The sequence below is a fragment of the Neltuma alba genome, unplaced genomic scaffold (assembly GCF_004799145.2).
Source record: "Neltuma alba isolate B1F8T4 unplaced genomic scaffold, ASM479914v2 tig00012422_pilon, whole genome shotgun sequence".
In the NCBI taxonomy this organism is placed as follows: Eukaryota; Viridiplantae; Streptophyta; class Magnoliopsida; order Fabales; family Fabaceae; genus Neltuma; species Neltuma alba.
Genome location: NW_021636911.1, coordinates 17,922 through 37,300, shown reverse-complemented (window position 1 = coordinate 37,300; position 19,379 = coordinate 17,922). Strand labels below are relative to the sequence as shown.

Below are 19,379 nucleotides of genomic sequence, written 5' to 3'. Positions count from 1 at the left end.
TGAAAATGAAACCAAAAAAATTTCCTGCCCACACGATTCCGGAACAAGGAACAACAACAGAAACATAAAAGTCCATGCATCTGAAGGCATCAAGGCCCAAATTTGCCAATTACCCAGCATGCAAACAGCTCTACAACCTCTTGAGATATTAACAATTTACAGGTAAACACAGTGCAACAAGAACAATCCAGGAAAAGAGAAGTTACCGCAGATCAACTCCTACAAGAGGAAGCAATGGAGCTAGAGTGCAGATCGATCTCCGGTTGGTGCGCTTAAACGATTGGGGACATATGAATATTTGTCGTGTCCTGGTCCGCGAATCAGATCTCAGACCAGAATTACGGGAATTTGGTTAGGCGCGAAGGAGGCTTCATGATATTAGGAGGGAACGTCAAAGGTAATGTCAATGATAAAGCATGTTGCTTGCATTGCCGTTAACAAGAAATTTAGGAATTGAAGAAGACTTAATTACCCACTTCGCCGTCGTTTGTGTTAGAAAATATTGACAGGAGTTCAGAGCTTTGCAGGAATTGGAACTTTCAAGTTTTACTGCGGTGAGATTACTCTGCCCGTTATCTTCACTTCCTAGCGCCTTTGGGAGGGAATGGTTAGCAGACAGCGTCTGTTATAGAAAAGGGTAACAAACCAATGTTATGAAGAATAAGGTGATGAGCTACATGGCACAGGCTTTGAAAAAAAAAAAAGTAATTTAGAAATATAAAATATGATTTTATTTAATTTTTTCGCAATCAAATTGATTTTTTCATAACCCATGCATCCATATATAAATTCGAAGTCATAACTTCAACTAAAATACTTGAGGTTATTTATTTGAATTCCCGATAATGTACAAGTCAAAGAAATTTGTTTACGGAAGTTCCAAATTGGATGGTGTTTTTTTTTTTTTGGGGAGGGTGTTCTGTGTGTGTGTCTCTGGTTTTTTGGGGAAAGGCAGGGCGCGAGTGGAGTGGTTAAAAAAAAAATTGCTGACATAGTTTTTCAGTAGAATAATGATAATAGCAAGCATTCCTATTGTTTTTGTTTAGGCGCTTTCGAAGTGGGACGCGTCCGTTTTGTCAACTCGTAAACATAACAAATCTAATATTCCTACTTTCGGTCGCCATGGCGAGCTCAGAAGAAGCGAAGCTCGAACGGTTCCTCCAGTGGCTACAGGTTGCTTGACACAGTTTCAATCAGTAATAGAGACAGGGATATTTTGTTGCGTTGGTTATTTTAAATTTGTTGGGTTTTGAATTTAGGGGAATGGAGTTCAACTTCATGGTTGCAGCATCAAGTATTGTGATTCCAGAAAAGGGTTTGGCATCTTTTCAACTAAAGATGTTTCCGATGGTAATCCGAATCTTCCAAACACTTCAATCAAGTATATTTAGAGATCATTTTAAATATATGTGGCGGGGGTCATCTTACCATTGCTTTGCTTGTTCTTCGCCCACTAGCTGAGAAAATGTAAAGTTGGTGTTGATTGAAGGATTTGAGCTCTAAACTTGAAACTTTGTCATTGATGGCTAAACCTAGAAATTGGAGCATTGGATGTGTAATTCTGCTAGCGTGTCTTTTTTGGAATTTTGAATGTACACGTGCTTCTTTTGGGTAAAAAATAAGCTATCTTTAATGCATACGCCTGGTGTATGGAGCATAAATAAGTAGTCTTTCTGGCTGATAGTAACGATAACAAACTTGCATCATAGTTGATCAATTCGTGAAAAGCAGATCATTTAACCTGCTTGTTTCAAATTAGATTTTCTGGAAAAGCATTGTCAGTCATCGCCATAAGACGGTTTTTAGTTGTAGCTATACATATATTATGACCAGAATGATATAAGTTGCATTTGGCTGCAAGCATTCTTAATCAAAGGAGGAATTTTTATTCGAATTTTCAAATTGAAGTGGGCAAAGTATCAGACATGTGTTCACCCGGGGGGGGGGGAAGGTATCAGATAAGTAAATCCTTGTCACGGGTTGATGTATTCTTCCCTAAATATAGGGAATTAAACTAACTAATATAGGAAATACATTTCCTGGTGATATTTGCTTGAAACATGATTCATTAAGTTTGATTAGATAACATACGATATATTTCGATGCAACCATCTCAAAGTCAAGCAATGCCTGCTAAATGCATTTAGTTTAATGCTACCGTATAGGACTCTGTCTAATTTTTTAAGTCTATACTATGCTGTGAAAAATGTGACAAATGTTTCTGAAATAGGAGTTCATGAGTATATTTCCACCTAAAAAATATCTCCTTTCTATTAGCTCTTGAAAATAGATCAAGTGGTGTTAAATTCTCCATGAAGCAGGGGTTCTACTGGTTGTTCCGCTGGATTTAGCAATAACTCCAATGAGGGTATTGCAAGATCCTCTTCTCGGTCCCGAATGCAGGGCAATGTTTGAAGAAGGAGAAGTAGATGACAGGTTCTTGATGATTTTGTTCTTGACTATGGAGCGCTTGCGTCATAATTCTTCATGGAAGCCGTATGTTTGGTTGATTATGTTTGACTTTTAGTTGATGGTTTTGCTTTATTCTTTGTCATGAGTTTTACTTGTGGAAAATGAATTCAGGTACCTTGACATGCTTCCAACTAGTTTCAGAAATCCACTTTGGTTTAGTGATGATGATCTTCAAGAGCTGAGGGGAACAACATTGTTCCGTGCTACTGAATTGCAGGTGATTTATCTTCTGATCGATAATTTGACAACAATTAATTCTTTTAATAAAACTTATGCTTCTCTTGCCAATTCAAGGACATATCGTGATATAGAAAAGGGATGATTATGAATTTTTGACATATAGGCAGTAGACAGCTGATGTCTATGTTTAATTTTCAAATTTCTTGTAGTAGTTTTGTGCTTTCTCCGTGCTTAATGTTACTAATTAGAGTCTGCATTTGGTTGGTTACTTGAATAGTTGAATGGCATAGGAGGAATCTGTAGTTAATTTTTCAGGTTATTGAGAGTTTACATTCATACTTAGTGCAGAAAGGGATAACATACAGAGTGGGCTATAAGAATCAGCCAACGTCTTCACAGAAGTAGGGAGCAAAAGGCAAAGTAAATGGGTGCCTAACAAAATCTAATAAAGTATGAAATAAAAAAAGGAGAAATCAGCATTGAATTTGCTCCACAAAGACCCCAAAAAAAAAAGAATTAGTGGACCATGGTTCCTATCACACCATTTGCAGAAGGACTAGGTCTAATTTCCTGAGGTCACCTTATTCATACAGCAATCTTAACTGGCTGACAGAAATTATGATCAACATGGGAATAGGAAGTGGTTTGACAGAAATTATGATATCTGTGGTCACAAGAGAGACAAACAGATCAACAGAGGTGGCGGAGTATGCCTGTTCTAGAAGAGTGGCTGCCGGCTTTAGTTTATCAAGGCCTTATGAGAGCAGTGAAGGGGTGTATGCTGCCTTCTATCATACAAGAATGTAGATTCCAAAATGTGGAATTTTTTGTGATATTTTTGCATAGTATGTGGGTATGAATCAGGCCTCTGTGGGCTCTTATGCCATGAAGATTTTCGGACTGTTGAGCGTTTGAAGTCTGTCTTGCTGAAAAAAAAATGGGATTACGTATGTTTAAAGAGAGTAAGCTACAAGAATCAGCCAATCACTCCGCATAACTAAGGAGCAGAAGACAACAAAATAAATGCCTTATAAAGATATAGCAGAGAGTTACAAGGAAGAAGGCTGCATTGTCATCTACTCCATAGAGGCAAATAAAAAAAATAGTATGGGAATAATGTGCAATAAACACGGGATTCCAACTGTCTTGATGAAGTTCTGAACTTTAAGCAGGAATGCATAATTGTAGTACTGATACAAGAACCAGTATGATCTTTACCCAATCCCAAATACCAAACTAGTCTTCTAGTGCTGATTTTTGTGATGCGATAGAGATCTCTATGGTTCAAATTTTGGTTGATTCAGTGTTTGAGATAAATATGTCTATTATGATTAATGTGGTCTGGGAAAGAACCAGATGTCAATCCTGTCACAAGCTTTTTCCTATCTCACTTAATAGCACATGTGAATTGGTTCATCTTGCAGAAGAAAAACTTGCTGTCGTTGTATGATACCAAAGTCAAGGCTTTGGTGAAGAAGCTCCTGATTCTTGATGGATATTCAGAGACGTATGTATTGGGTGACTTGATGTAGTCTGTCTTTATTAATGGGTTATTTACACTTGACATGATTCCTGCCTAGTGGAACTAGGCTTCTTTTGTTGTTGTTGTATTTACATTTGAGAAATTTAAAGTATTATAATCTGTGGGTAGTAAGCATTGGCTTTTTATTAATAATATTAATTTTGTTGTGGGGACTATGATTTTGACATTCCTATTGTTCTACAATGTTGTAATTAATTCATTTTTTACTAATTTACCTGATATGAGAACCATGGAACTGCCTAGCACTCTGTAAGCTGTGCGTGTGCGCGTGTGTGTGTGTGTGTTTGGCCAGAATAAGATGTGTTTTCAAATAGTCGTTTCTTAGCTAAATTATAATCTTATACTAAAACTGCTTCCTTTCTGTCTCATCTGTTTCACTAGTGATGTGTGCTTTGAAGATTTCCTTTGGTATGTGCTTCTCATGAACCTTTACTATTACATCAAATAATTAATCTTTATAGCTTTTAGTCAACTATCAGAACTTCTACCCTTGGAGGCTAACAGCCGATTCACCTCAATGCTAGGGCAAATTCAGTATTCTGGAGTCGTGCTTTGAATATCCCTTTTCCTCGTTCTTTTGTATTTCCGAAAATGCAAACACCTGACAGTTGCATTTCAGTCAATGGAAGTGTCAAGACTCTAATTAATGGTGAATATGGTGATAAAACAAGTCCATCATTTTCCTATTTTTTAATTATATTCTGGTTTATATTCAGTTAATTTGAATGATCCTCTTTCAGCCTTTGCTGAATATAAGTCATCATGTTAATATTGGCAAGTTTCATTTCAGAAAGCCAGGTTGAAAAATCTGATGATGAAATCAATGAGATGGCCTGTAACAAAATACAGGGAGACCTAGTTTGGGTGGAGGGTCTTGTCCCGGGCATTGACTTTTGCAACCATGGTAGGTTGTTTAATGAAATCTATACATTTCAATTCACTTAATGTGTTTTGAGCCCCTTTCTTTTTGTTTCTCCATTTGTTAAGTTCTTCTGATTTGCCCCTTTTAAATTTAGGGTTTAGATATAGCTAGAAGAAGAAAATTCCATTCTCATAGACAAAAGTCATTCCTAGACTTTCACCTTTTTCTTGGGTTGTTGATTGGCTTTCTGATGAACATCTGTAAACTTGTGCTATTATCATGGATAAGACTTATTTATTACATTTATTATACACCAAAACAAGGAGCCTTTGCTGTTTTTCTTTCTCTACTTCCGCAGATCCCTTTCTTTCAAGCCCGTGTCTAGATGGGTTTGCTTTAATGGTTGTATTCTTCTGTTTTTCATGGTAATAATGGTGTCATGTATTACTTATCTCTTGGATCCTGCTCCAGAAGGAAAGTTGAAAATTAGAAAGATGTCAGATAAATGTCAATTATTCCTTCTGTTTGACATTAGAGTTAAACAAGATTGTATCTGCATATGCATGTATGCATGGCTATTTGCAGCATGGTTTGACTTAAAGCTATAAATGCAAAATGCCTTGAAAAATTTTCAAACTTTTAGTTCAAATGTCTCTAGTGACTGACTTGCCATGATTGGCCTTTCAGATCTGAAGCCAATAGCAACTTGGGAAATCGATGGAACTGGATCAGTCACGCATCTTCCTTCTTCCATGTACCTTCTCTCTGGTAATATTGTTCTCTTTCTTGTTCAGTCTGGCAACTATTCCCTTGTTAACTCCTGAATTTTACTTTTATTGCTTTTGACATGCCGTTTTATTTTTCTTCTCTGCGACTCCATTTAAGTAGCTTCATCATTCAATACATTACTGATCTTTATTTTCTCAACTGTTAAGCTGCGCAAAATCCCTCAGAGATTGGTCAAGAAATTTCAATTAGCTATGGCAACAAAGGAAATGAGGTATTGTTGTTATCCCATCCAAGGTTAAAAACAGAAGGGAAAAAAATGTTTCCGATTTCATGGATTATTATTTGGATTTGAAAGTTTACCTTTGAGCGTATGTTGAAGTTTCAATGCATTGTCACAACATCCTTAATCCGTAAAAGACTTTTTGCTTTTTCACATGCAAGACCCTTTTTTTCCGATGTTGATATAAATTTCTTTCTCCCTTTTGCAGTTTTAAATTTTGATATATGGGCATAAAGCATGTGTGTTTCTGCATGCTGGAAGCATTTAATTTGGGTTACCTTTGTTTTGACTATAATTTTGATCTTTTCCGCCCCTGATTTATCATTTTTCCTTTAAAGAGTCTGCTGCCAGAAGCCAAACTGAGCCTGGTGCATTCTACACACCATTGTTTCAGCAACAATGCACCTTATCACAATATGCTTGGTCCAAGATTGTATGGCATGCTCCCATGCACCGGTTTTCAGTTCAGATTTTGATGACCCTGCAATCAGCGCCCCACCAACCTCTTTTTCTGTGCAATACTTCTCTGACTAGAAGCGTCAATAATTTTCCACATGATTAGAATTTAGTCTCTCTTAATTATTGTAGATAATATAAAAATAATTATTAAATATTCAGATCTCAAGGGATTAGGATAGATTTAAATATTTCTTTGTATCTCTCGTGCATCTCTCCTTATCCCGAATATCTCTCCATGTATATTCTTTCCATATCTCCAGATATCTCCTTCGGCTGTATATATATTGTACCACTGTACATGTGAATGGAATAAGACGAAGTATTTCTCCCTAAAAGTCTTCATGGTATCAGAGCCCCACTGGTTCTGTTCACAGCATTCGCACTCTCCTTCACCGTCCTGTCCTTCCCTGTAATCGGCCAAGTCCAGGTCGATGGATTCACCCGATTCCTCCTCCACGTCCGACCCGACCCGTGTCGACCAGCGTTCTGCCTCAACCTCTAATGTCGACCCGTCGCCCGTTGTGATTGTCTCCGAAAAGCTCACGGATAGCAATTATAGGGAATGGGCGCAGGCGGTCCGTCTAGCCATCGGCGGTCGAGGGAAGCTCGGTTACATTACTGGTGAGTCGAGACCTCCGTCTGATTCTGCGTCTCCTGCTATGACCAAGTGGGTGACCGAAAATTCTATGGTATCCTCATGGTTGGTAAATGCCATGTCCTCCCATCTCAAACGAAGCTTCATGTACCTGCCAACAGCAAAGGATATTTGGGACGCCGTACGAGATTCATACTCTGATGGTGATGATCTCTCCCGTTTGTATGCCCTCAAAACCAGCATTTGGAGCCTTAAACAAGGTACTCGGAATGTTACCGAATATTGGCTGGAACTTGTGGGTCTGTGGCAAGAATTAGATTTGCTTGCTATTGAAGAATGGTCTTCCTCCGCTGATGCAGCACGTTACCGTCAGAGTGTAGAGAAGGAGCGGGTGTTTCAGTTCCTCGCAGGCCTCAACCCAGAATTTGATGGTGTTCGTAGTCGTATCTTGAGTCGTCAATCCCTGCCGTCTACTCGTGAAGCTTTCTCCGAAGTTCGCAGGGAAGCCTCCCGACGCCAAGTCATGTTACCTGAACCTACACCTTCTCACTCTGACTCCTCTGCCTTGGTTAGTAAGGCAACCAGTTCCGGACCTCCCGCCACTAAGTCTAAGGTTGTGTGTGATCATTGTAAGAAACCGGGTCATACTCGGGATCGTTGCTGGGATCTTCACGGAAAACCCACTGATTGGAAGTCTCGCAAGGGCAAATCCCGCGGTTACCATGTCTCCCATGAATCTTCTCTAACTTCCACTGATCCTTCTCCGGCTGCTCTCAACGCACAATTCACCCAATTACTTGATTTATTGAAAGGTCTTCAACCCCAATCACGGGACCCTGTTGCCTCTGCTTCCGTTGCCGGGAAAGGTAATGGTACGTCTCCTGCTCTCCCTTCTGACAAGTGGATCGTTGACACGGGCGCTACTGATCATATGACTTCAAATGCTCGAATGTTTGTCTCTTATTTCCCTTGCGCTGGCCATAAGACGATCACAACGGCTAATGGCACTGATTCTACTATTGCCGGGAAGGCCACAGTGCATATTTCTGATTCTCTACACCTTGAATCTGTCTTGCATGTTCCTCATTTAGCTTGTAACCTTTTATCTATTAGCAAATTAACCAAACATGCAAATTGTGGTGCTTATTTCTTTCCTACGTATTGTTTATTTCAGGATCTCTCCTCGGGGAAGATGATTGGCACAGCTAAGGAGCATGAAGGTCTCTATTATCTCGATATTTCTACCGTACGTGCTTTATGTTCCCAGATGCATGGTCTTGCCTCTTCGAATGATGTTTTCTTATGGCATAAAAGGATGGGTCATCCTAGTTTTTCCTATTTGCAACGATTGTTTCCTCATTTAAACATTAATAAAAATTCTTTTCCTCACTGTGACTCTTGTGAATTTGCTAAGCATCATCGTTCCTCTTTCCCCGCTTCCCAATACAAACCAACTCGTCCGTTTTCTATTATTCATAGTGATGTATGGGTCCCTCACGTGTTCCAAATCGTTCCAATGCAAAGTGGTTCGTTACTTTCATTGATGACCATACTCGTATGTCCTGGGTCTATTTGCTTAAAGACAAATCTGATGTTTCATCTGTCTTCATGGAATTTCACAAACTCGTCCAAACTCAGTTTAATTCCTCCATCCAAATTTTGTACTCCGACAATGGCACCGAATACTTTAACCATTCCCTACATCATTTTTTGAAAACCAATGGCATTGTTCACCATAGCTCTTGCCCTAACACACCCCAACAAAATGGTATCGCTGAACGCAAAAATCGTCACCTACTTGAGGTTGCCCGGGCTCTTCTCTTCACATGTAATGTGCCCAAATTTTTTTGGGGTGATGCTATTCTCACTGCTACACATCTCATCAATCGTATGCCTTGCCGAGTCCTTTCCTATATCTCTCCGTTAGACAAACTCCGTGAAACTATTCCACTCACCCATCTTAATCATTCCCTTCCGCTGCGTGTCTTTGGTTGCTCAGCCTTTGTTCATCTCCATCACACTCAATCCAAATTTGATTCTCGTGCTGTTAAATGTATTTTTCTGGGGTATTCTTCAACTCAGAAAGGGTACAAATGCTTTGATCCTGTTTCCAAGCGTATTTTTGTCAGCCATGATGTCACCTTCTCTGAGCATGAACCTTACTTTCCTAAGCCTTCCATTCAGGGGGAGAGTTGGTGTGAATTTCAGTCTAAGGAAAATGTGCCCGAGCCAATACCTCCCCTCTTCCTTGATGAGTCCATAACATCACCTAAAGTTAACCCTTCACCGAACCCGGACCAAATGCCTAAGACAGGGGGAGACACAAACAAAAACAAGTACAACAAGGTCTATTCTCGACGAAATACAGAGACAATAGAGACTGTCATGCCCATAGTAGTGCCAGATTCAGAACCAGGGAAAGATTCTAGGGAGACTGAATTGATAACTGAAGATGATCTTCCCATTGCCTTGAGAAAGAAGGCACGCTCTTGCACCTCACATCCTATTCAAAAGTATGTATCTTATGCCACACTTTCACAACATTATCATGCCTTTGTGACTGAACTTGACAAGTTCAATATACCTAACAATGTTTATGAAGCACTTAAACATCCGGAATGGAGGAAAGCAGTAATTGAAGAAATGATGGCATTGGAAAAAAACAGAACATGGGAGATAGTTGACTTACCAAAGGGTAAGAAAGTTGTGGGATGCAAATGGGTATTTACTCCTAAGTACAATGCAGATGGCTCACTAAACAAGTTCAAGGCACGTCTAGTAGCGAAGGGTTTCACTCAAACCCATGGAATAGACTACAATGAAACATTTGCCCCCGTAGCAAAACTCAACACCATAAGAGTTTTACTGTCTATTGCAGCTAATTTGGATTGGTCACTACAACAGCTAGACATCAAAAATGCCTTCCTAAATGGGGAATTAAAAGAAGAAGTGTACATGACTCTACCTCCAGGCTTCGACAAGGGAAGAAGAAACCAAGTGTGTAAACTTAGAAGGTCTCTGTACGGTCTGAAACAGTCACCAAGAGCATGGTTCGATAGATTCTCCAAGGTCCTAAGAGCTGAAGGCTACAAGCAAAGTCTATCTGATCATACAATGTTTGTCAAAAAGAATGGGAGGTTAACAACAATCCTCATTGTATATGTGGATGACATCGTTCTCACTGGAGATGATGAGAAAGAAATTAACAGAATCAAGGTTGCTCTAAACCAGGAATTTGAGGTCAAGGATTTAGGCATCTTAAAGTACTTCCTTGGAATGGAAGTTGCAAGGTCACAGAAGGGAATTTATGTTTCTCAGAGGAAATACATTCTGGACCTACTTAACGAAACTGGCATGCTTGGGTGCAGATCGAGCAAAACCCCTATAAGTACCAAGAAGAGCAATAACAAGAAGAAGAAAGTCATGACAGAAGAAGAAAAAAGGAAGCAAAGGAAAGATGAGGAACCAGTAGATATCGGAAGATACCAAAGACTGGTTGGAAAGCTGATTTACTTATCCCACACAAGGCCAGATATCGCTTTTGCAGTAAGTGTGGCTAGCCAACACATGCATTCACCAAAAAAGGGGCATATGGATGCTGCCTACAGGATATTAAGGTACTTAAAAGGGACACCTGGAAGAGGACTATTCTTCAAGAAATGTGACTCTAGAGCCGTGGAAATTTTCACTGATGCTGATTGGGCAGGAGCTCGAGAAGACAGTAGGTCAACATCTGGCTACTGTACGTTCGTGTGGGGCAATCTTGTAACATGGCAAAGTCAAAAACAGAAGGTGGTCTCAAAAAGCAGTGCAGAATCCGAGCTGAGAGCCTTAGCACAAGGTATCATGGAAGGTTTGTGGCTGGAGAGAGTAGTTGCAGAAGCTCATTTGCATATCAATGGACCACTAAAACTGTTCTGTGACAACAAAGATGCTTTAAACATGGCGTTGAACCCAGTACAGCACAGCAGAACCAAACATGTTGATGTTGATCGGCACTTCATTCGTGAGAAAGTGGAGGAAGGACTTATATGCCTCTCCTATGTAACTTCAAAACAGCAACTAGCAGATATCCTCACCAAAGGACTATCAGAAGACGTATTTGAAAACTTCATCAGCAAGTTGGACATGTTTAGCATCTATGATCCAACTTGAGGGGGAGTGTAGATAATATAAAAATAATTATTAAATATTCAGATCTCAAGGGATTAGGATAGATTTAAATATTTCTTTGTATCTCTCGTGCATCTCTCCTTATCCCGAATATCTCTCCATGTATATTCTTTCCATATCTCCAGATATCTCCTTCGGCTGTATATATATTGTACCACTGTACATGTGAATGGAATAAGACGAAGTATTTCTCCCTAAAAGTCTTCAATTATGTAGTACGCTGGTGGTTTTTTCATCCCCCCCAAGTGACGGCAAAGCATGCGTCCATACATTGGAAGTATTAGGGTACTTCGCTAGGTTTTTTTCTCATGTTTCATTTAGCCTAAACTAACACTGTATGACATCATTTTTATATGCCTGTATTATCTTATTTAACCATTCCTTTTATTGGGCATCAGTGTTCTATGATTGAGGCAGAAAGGCCTTCCAGTTTTTAGTGAAAAGCTTGTCATGAGGCTTTTTTTAATTTATTTGAGTCCATATTTACCTTTTGCAAATCGTTCTTTCACATACAGTTAGTGATATATTTGCAGATATACCTTCATATACATCAAAATACATGATTTTAGTTGCTGATTAAAATTTACTCTTAAGTTCATTTCAACTGCTGCATTGTTTTTATTTTCTTCTATTTGATGCAGGAACTTCTCTATCTGTATGGTTTTGTGATCGATAATAACCCAGATGACTATCTCATGGTAACAGCTTTCATTTAGTATGTAATTTGTACACCCTTGGCAAAACTTCTCTTTAGCATATTATTCCCCTTCTTTATTGTTGTCTATGGTATAATATATCATTTGGGACTTAAAGTAACTTCTTTGTCTTCGTGTTCATAATGACGTAAATCATAACAAGAACATTAAACACTCTTACGCATAAAAAGAGATGATTGTTCCTAAAACCACGCATAAAATACCATTATGGTAGAATCGTTTAGGCTGGAGCCTCCTTCTGCATGTGTGTGTAGGCATGTGTGTGTAGGCATATATGCATTCACAATTCAGCCACTCATCTTTTCAATAAGGAAATACATAAATGCAATCATACTGACGTGATGGGCTGAAAGAAATGTTTTAATTTTTATTGCAGTTTCAAATATAACTTTGAAATCTAAAATGTGTGCCTATTTCTTCCCCCGGCTTTTTATCAAGTACTATAAGATAGCATTCCAAGCATGTCTGCCACTATAGCAGATCATAACTTAATCCAGCTGGCAGTTTTGCAACTATAGTTGTGTTTCGAATTTGCCCCTTGCCCTGGGTATTGTTTGCGGTTGTTACTGCTGTTAATTGCCCTATCTCAGTTCGTGATTAAACTTGCATTTGATCACACTTAATATGGTCTGATGTATATCATAGCTTATCAAAGATGTTGGGTCCTTTCAGGTCCACTATCCAGCAGAAGCAATTGCTTCTATATCTTGCTCAGAATCCAAAAGTCGGCTTCTTGAAGCACAGGTATGCAAGTAATGTATCTCCTATTGGACTTATTATGTGTTACCTTTAAGTTCGTAAAAATCCTAGTAATTATTGTTCTTGGTGTTTATTGCTATTGTAAATCAATTGCTTTCTCTTGTTTATATTTACAGAAGGCTGAGATGAGATGTCTTTTGCCCAAGACTTTGTTGGATCATGGGTTTTTTCCTTTAGGCACCAAAAAAGGTGGGGAAAATGAGAGGTGCAAGGTAGACCAAGTTTGCAATTATAGTTGGAGTGGTCAACGGAAGACACCATCTTATGCAAATAAGCTGGTCTTTCCCGAGAAGTTTATGACAGCCTTGAGGACCATTGCCATGCAGGAGAATGAGATCTTTAAAGTTTTCTCACTGCTTGAAGAGGTGCGTTTTATTTTCATAAACCTTTCCCCATTTCCTGTCATTAGATATCCTCGGCCTGTTCTTCGTATAAACATGACCCACCAGCCTATTGGGCTTATCAGAGACATTGAGGATTTCTGATGCAGCTATAATTTTCAGTTTCTGTAACTCTCTTTTGATCACATAGTTGAGAGCAAATACTAAATATAATTATTTTATTTATTTTCTTGTATGGCCATTAAGAATGTCAAGTGTGCATTACCTCTCTCAGTGGCTGACAAAAAGACCCTACTACCATGCAATGTTTTATAAGGTAGCAACTGGCAAATATATGATTTAATGTATTTTCTACTGCAAGAGACTGCAAAAAATAAAATCCCATGCAATTAGAAGATGCTCCTCCAGTCCTTAATGTAGGACCTAATTGGGGAGTTGATGTTGATCCTATGTTTATGATCTATTTCATAAATTTATTAATTTTTCTCAAATTAACCCTATTGATATTCTCCTAACAATAATCAAGTATATCATATTAACTAATTTAACTAATATCTTTAATCTACTCAAATTAATTAACTAGGGCTTACATTAAAGACCAGAAGTGTAGTTCATTTTATTTCCTTCAACGTGTTAAAAGATGAATTATGTATTTTCTTGTGTGATAAATGAATCAGATGGTGAGTGAATGGTAGTACTTGCATACTTCCCTTGGGGACTAGCATAATCAAATCGAATCAAAATTTGAAATTTTTAAAGGTTTTGTTGCATTTCAAAGAGAAGGAATAGAAAGGGCAGTTTTTATTTTCTCCAAAAAAAAAAAAGGATATGGTCTTTGAACCTTAGTAAATTTATTGCAAATAATGAAAGAAGTAGAGAGATAGGAAAACAACTGATTCGGTTTCTCCCATTGCCAAGTGGCAACACACATGCGGGCTAATTTCTGGGCCTGAGCGAAATCTATTTGTTTATTTATATATGGGGTCAAGAACACTTTATCACTTCTCCCAGAAGCAAATATATAAGCATTTCATTCAATTATTTATCTATATCTGAATCCAACGTTTTAACTTAATTTTTTCCTCTAAAGCTTCTTGGATCTGGAGAGGAAAGAGAACCATCGGATACGGATGTTCAATCAGCAGTCTGGGAGGTCTGTGGCGATTCTGGAGCCTTCCAATTGCTTGTTGATCTTCTTCGAGTTAAGTAAGTGCCAGGAAATACTTAATAATTTCTGACAGCTTTACATGAAGTATAAGCGATATACTGATGCTTCTTGCAACTTGCCTTTTGCAAATGATGTTATGAGGCATTTCCCATATTGAGTAAAATGGATCTCGCCTAGTTTGGAATTAAGGTGTATCCTGTGGCTCACACTGACCAATTGCACTGCATGCAAGGTTAATGGATCTTGAAGAGGGTTCTGGAACGGAGGAAAGCGACACTGATTTGCTGAACAAGGCCCTCATTATTGATAGCCGGGATGATAACCAACAGTTGAAGAATAGTTCAAGGTAGGAATTAGTTTCCTTGGTCGGAGTAATTTGACTTGTACCTTTTAATTGCTAAGTAGAAAGGGTTACACGAGATTCACTGTCTTCTTGGGGGAAAAAGGATAAACTTTGGTACACGTCATGAATCCTCCGCATTAGACATCCTTCCAAAGACAGTACATTGACTAAATGAGAGCAGGGGCTCTGATTTATAGTGAGGGCCTCGCCATTAGAGTACCTGAGTTTTTATTACTGTACTCTTTACTAACACTATTCCTTTCTTTTAACCACTAAAACATTTCATCTACCATCAATCTTATGCACCATTGATCTTCTTTTAGCGCATTCAAAGAGAAATGAAGAATAGAGAAGAAGAAATAATTTTGTGGGTCGGATTTACATTTTTGTGGTATCTTGAATCTACCATATGAACTGTTTTCCTTTTCCATTTTATCGTTCTCTTTCTAATATATTTTCCAAACCTGCAGCAACACCAATGAGACTGAGGAGCACAAGTCTATGAGTAGAAACCAATGGTCTTCTATAGTATATCGGCAAGGCCAAAAGCAACTCACTCGCTTATTCTTGAAAGAAGCAGAACACGCTCTGCAATTATCCTTAGATGTAGAAGAGAGATAGAGAATTCTGTCACCTGTAGTCTCCTTTTCCGGTTAAATAAATGTGACTTTGGTATACTGAGGTCTGACTCTTACTGGACGAGATCAACAAGTTTAACATTTCTTGTTAACTTGCGTCTGACGTTTTAGCTTCCCCATCTCTACTTTCTGGCGTCTAATGATTCCTTTTCCATTTCTATTTCGGGGGCTTTTGTCTCTGCAATTTCGGCTATAGAAGAACACTGAATGGCGGGATGAAATCTGGTTCTGACGTCCTTTACGGTTGGAAATCGCGGATTGAAATCTGCTTTTAGTTTTCATTTTTGGGCCCCTTTTGCGCTATGGATTGAAATGTATAATTGTTGCCGTTCTCATGTTCAAGACCGTTGTTATTCCACGATTCCGATTCCAATTTATTTCGTTTTTATATTTTTATATTTTTTTAAAGTAATTATTGTATTAGTTCTGCATATTAAAGATTCCATATTTTTTATATTTTTATTTTATACATTTTGTCTTTTATATTTTTTATATTTTTGTATTAGTTACAGTCAATACACATGATTAGTACAGGTAATTTAGGAAAGACAACACCTAATACAAATAATTAAGTTAACAAATTTTTTTAATATACTTAAATTAGTTAACTAGTTCTTATATTAAAAACAAAAAATAATAATAATATATTATTATTATTATTATTATTATTATTATTATTATATGATTTGTGATTCTTACTCCAATGTTTTGGTGGCCTTGAATGGTGATTTGGTCGGTCACCGTGCCGGTGTGGGGTAATCTTCTTTAATGGTTTATTTTGTTCAAAAGATATCGTAATCATTTGATATTGTAAACATTCATTTCGATGAAGAATTATGCAAGACTTTCATTGACATGCAAAATATGTTTTTAAATCTCATTTTCATTCCATTTCCTTCAAAATCTTGTCCACATATCAAACGGGCATTAAACCATTCTTTACAATCCATCTCAAAAAACCCAAAAAGCCTCCTCTAGACCTGGTTTGGTGGTTCAGTCGCGTTTCGCATGATTAACGACTTTTTTGCACATGGGGAAAAAACGGGTTTCGATCACCCGAAGTGATGATTCGATTTTTTAAAAATCTGAACATCTCAGTCCAAGCAAATTAAGTCATTGTATATTCCATTCTAGTAATAGCACGGCGTGTGATGAAAAAGGGGGGATTTTGATCGACGAGGTTGTCTAGAGTCCTTGGCCCCCAACAAAATAAAACAACAACATCAAAGGTTGCCTCATAAGACATCATTCTTGTATGCCTGTCACATGCTCAAGGGACCATCCGAGAGAGTAAGCAGCAGCTGCAGCTACGATTCCATTGAAGAGAGTGATAGCAACAGAAGAGACATAGTTGTTACTTGCAATCCTTGCCTTTGCTACCCCCAGAAGAGCAAGAACCAGTGCTGTGACAATACAAGATCCCATGAACTTGACAGAATCATTGTTTGTGAATGGAATGAGAACGACGATAGCTAGTAGAGGGGCAGAACCGAACAGCATGAATGAAACAAAGGTGACAAGCCCATTCTTCCATGGCTGAACTTCTCCATCTGCTGGCACCATTTCCTTGTTACTTCCCATTCTCTGCTCCACCAATATGTTCTTGTATTTGGCAAACATGTTCACGGCCTTCCGGAAAAGAAATGGAGTAAGTTGATCGCCAACTATCTTGTTCAAATAAGCACACAACCAGTGATACCATTTCGTAGTACTTAAAAAGACATGTTTCTCTTGTAATTTTGGACAATATCATTGTGTGGTGGGCTATTGTTATTGGGATTATGCAGACATATTCAGCTTCAAATGTCAACTTTCTCCAAATAACTGCAATAAAGGGTAGGTGTTTTTCTCATACATACCATGGTTGCATCATGATTTTCCATCCCAAGAGCTTCATAGTGTCTAATTAGCTCCTTTTGCTCTTCACTTCTGTGGTTCGCGACATCCCATTCAGTTGCTTGCCTTTTTTTGACAAGAACATCTTGCTCGGCCTTGCTTGACAAGAAGTCCCCGAGCCCCATTGATATTGCATCCGCCACAAGGTTTGCAAACCCCAGAACCAGCACATCCACTGTGAATACATTTTTATTTGCAGCACTGAAGTTAGTAAATTCATCAAATTTGCACACGATGGGCTGCAAATTTTGTGCTGTAACTACACAGGAATTAGTTGTACTTCTTGGCATGAGAACCAAGTGCATAAAAATAACTTTTTAAAAAAAATTGGGCTTTCCATCATTGTCCTGCTGAACTTGACTTTTGATACCACTTGTTAGGATCTTGAAAAGTCTTGATTCTATTATTATCTTTCTCTCTCTTTTTTTATTTAAATGATTATTCTTTTGTGCATTGATAGTTAGAAGATTAACATCATTTTGCATCTTGTTTTATTAAAGATAAAAGAATGAAAATTTAATAAATAATGATAAGATATGAAGTGTCCGAATTAGGATGATCTAGACAAAATGTGGATAAACCTTCATTTTAGATGACCGTATAACCAGCGTGGTCCTCACTTACATATAAGACCGGTGGGAACTAATTGGCGAAATGTGTGGTGACTAGTTATCGGGCTTAAACTTGGATTTTTGTAATGAGAAACACGCTGTAGCTTTGTATATGAAGTTGACAAATGACAATGCATGGCATAGATACAGGACAAAAAATTTAATACTACCTCCGTCCTAATTATAAGAGTTAGTTGACTAATTTGAAAAGATTAAAAAAAGAAGTTAAATTAGTTATTTGTAATAAATAGGTGTTGTCTTTTCTAAAATATCTTTACTAATCAAGTGTATTAGTTAGAACTATTATTGTTATTTATAATAAATAGGTGTAAGTTAACCCTTTTCAGATTCCCTCCAAAAAAAAATATTTAACATGAGACCAGGCCAAACCCGTGGAACTCTATCTTTGTCCTTTATATGTCCTAGCTTAAATTAGTCTAATGTGAAAGAACAGAATTAGTTTGTGAGAGAGAAATGGAATTATAAAGATACCTGCAGAGGAGCGACGAGTAGCAGAGATGGAGGAAATGAGAGAGAAGCAAGTGATAATAGCGTCAAGGCCTGCATATACTACGCTTTTTACATATTCTCCTCTCCATGGCTCTTTTGGTCTGCTTCCTCTGCCGCCACCGCCCTCCTCCACCGCGGCCGATAACAGCCTTGCTGTGCCGCCGCTGCTACATTCTACGTCAGCGTCACCCATTATTGTGGGGTTTAAACTGTAACAATTTTTACTGTTACTCGGTCACTTTATAGTTTTTACAGGGTGGTGACACACACACACAGATGTGTGAGGTCAAAGTGAGTGTGTGTCATGTTGCATGCAGATGCACCAACACGTGGCCACTCATGTATTTTTCTGGTTACTTTAGTTGCCACCCTGCTTTATTATTACTGAACGAGTCTGGGCGCCTCCATCACCGAGGTTCATGATTTTTTCCCCCCCAGAAATGTAACTAAAATAGGATGCTGTGCATTTACCCAAATTTTAATAAATTATCTAACACTTCATTAGGCGTCCATCATTTGGCGCTTCTACCGTTTTCGTTTACGAGGAGTTACCTCTAAAAATACTTTTTTTAAAAAATTTTCATATAAGTAAAAATAAATCGCCTGGTACATTGCACTGATTAGATGCTTTCCTTTTTTCTAATTAAAAGAAAAAACTATAGTACTGAACTTTGCATTGTAAGAATGTACCATAAGCCATGTTGGCTTGTATCTCCTCCTTTCCTAATTATAATACACTTTATAAGATTTTAAAACTAATTAAAGTTTTTCCCTACGATGCCGCTAATAAATTGTTAAGATTCACCTGTTCGATAAAGGTATTTAAAGTTGAAAAAATAATGACATTTAATTGAGGATAAAATTAGAAAGGAAAATTTTTAATTTAATAACTATTTTATTGGTGCTTGTAATTAGGTAAATTGTGTCTATGCTTAAGGTGGGGGTATAATCTTACAAAGAGATCCACTGCAATTATTTACCACTACTAATAAAATATATATGTCAAAAAATTATTACAAATTAACAAGCATGCATATGTAATCAAGTTTTACCACCATCAATAGGGTACTTGATTTTCTGAAAAAAGTTTATATAATGATTGGT

The 19,379-nt window shown here is 37.9% G+C and overlaps 2 protein-coding genes across 3 annotated transcripts; one reads left to right on the top strand and one right to left on the bottom strand.

Annotated features, from left to right (window-relative positions):
• Positions 1–1,046: 1,046 nt before the first annotated feature.
• LOC114727003 (uncharacterized) lies at positions 1,047–15,623 on the top strand. Of its 2 annotated transcripts, none has more exons than XM_028913714.1 (16): positions 1,047–1,173; positions 1,260–1,350; positions 2,322–2,496; positions 2,584–2,689; positions 4,077–4,159; positions 4,577–4,603; positions 4,720–4,844; positions 4,986–5,099; positions 5,745–5,825; positions 5,993–6,057; positions 11,935–11,991; positions 12,682–12,753; positions 12,885–13,133; positions 14,200–14,315; positions 14,510–14,623; positions 15,091–15,623. In XM_028913714.1, the coding sequence occupies exons 1-16, from the start codon at positions 1,123–1,125 to the stop codon at positions 15,239–15,241; spliced, it is 1,677 nt and encodes a 558-aa protein (XP_028769547.1). In that variant the 5' UTR covers positions 1,047–1,122; the 3' UTR covers positions 15,242–15,623. The 2 variants fall into 2 exon arrangements, with proteins under 2 accessions (XP_028769547.1, XP_028769545.1); XM_028913712.1 differs by having other exon boundaries at positions 4,720–4,853.
• A 747-nt stretch (positions 15,624–16,370) lies between these two features.
• Positions 16,371–18,468, bottom strand: LOC114727002 (uncharacterized). Its single transcript, XM_028913711.1, has 4 exons — positions 18,258–18,468; positions 17,118–17,413; positions 16,533–16,887; positions 16,371–16,448 (listed from the first exon to the last, which is right to left on the bottom strand). The coding sequence occupies exons 1-4, from the start codon at positions 18,466–18,468 to the stop codon at positions 16,444–16,446; spliced, it is 867 nt and encodes a 288-aa protein (XP_028769544.1). The 3' UTR covers positions 16,371–16,443.
• Between the last annotated feature and the right edge of the window lie 911 nt (positions 18,469–19,379).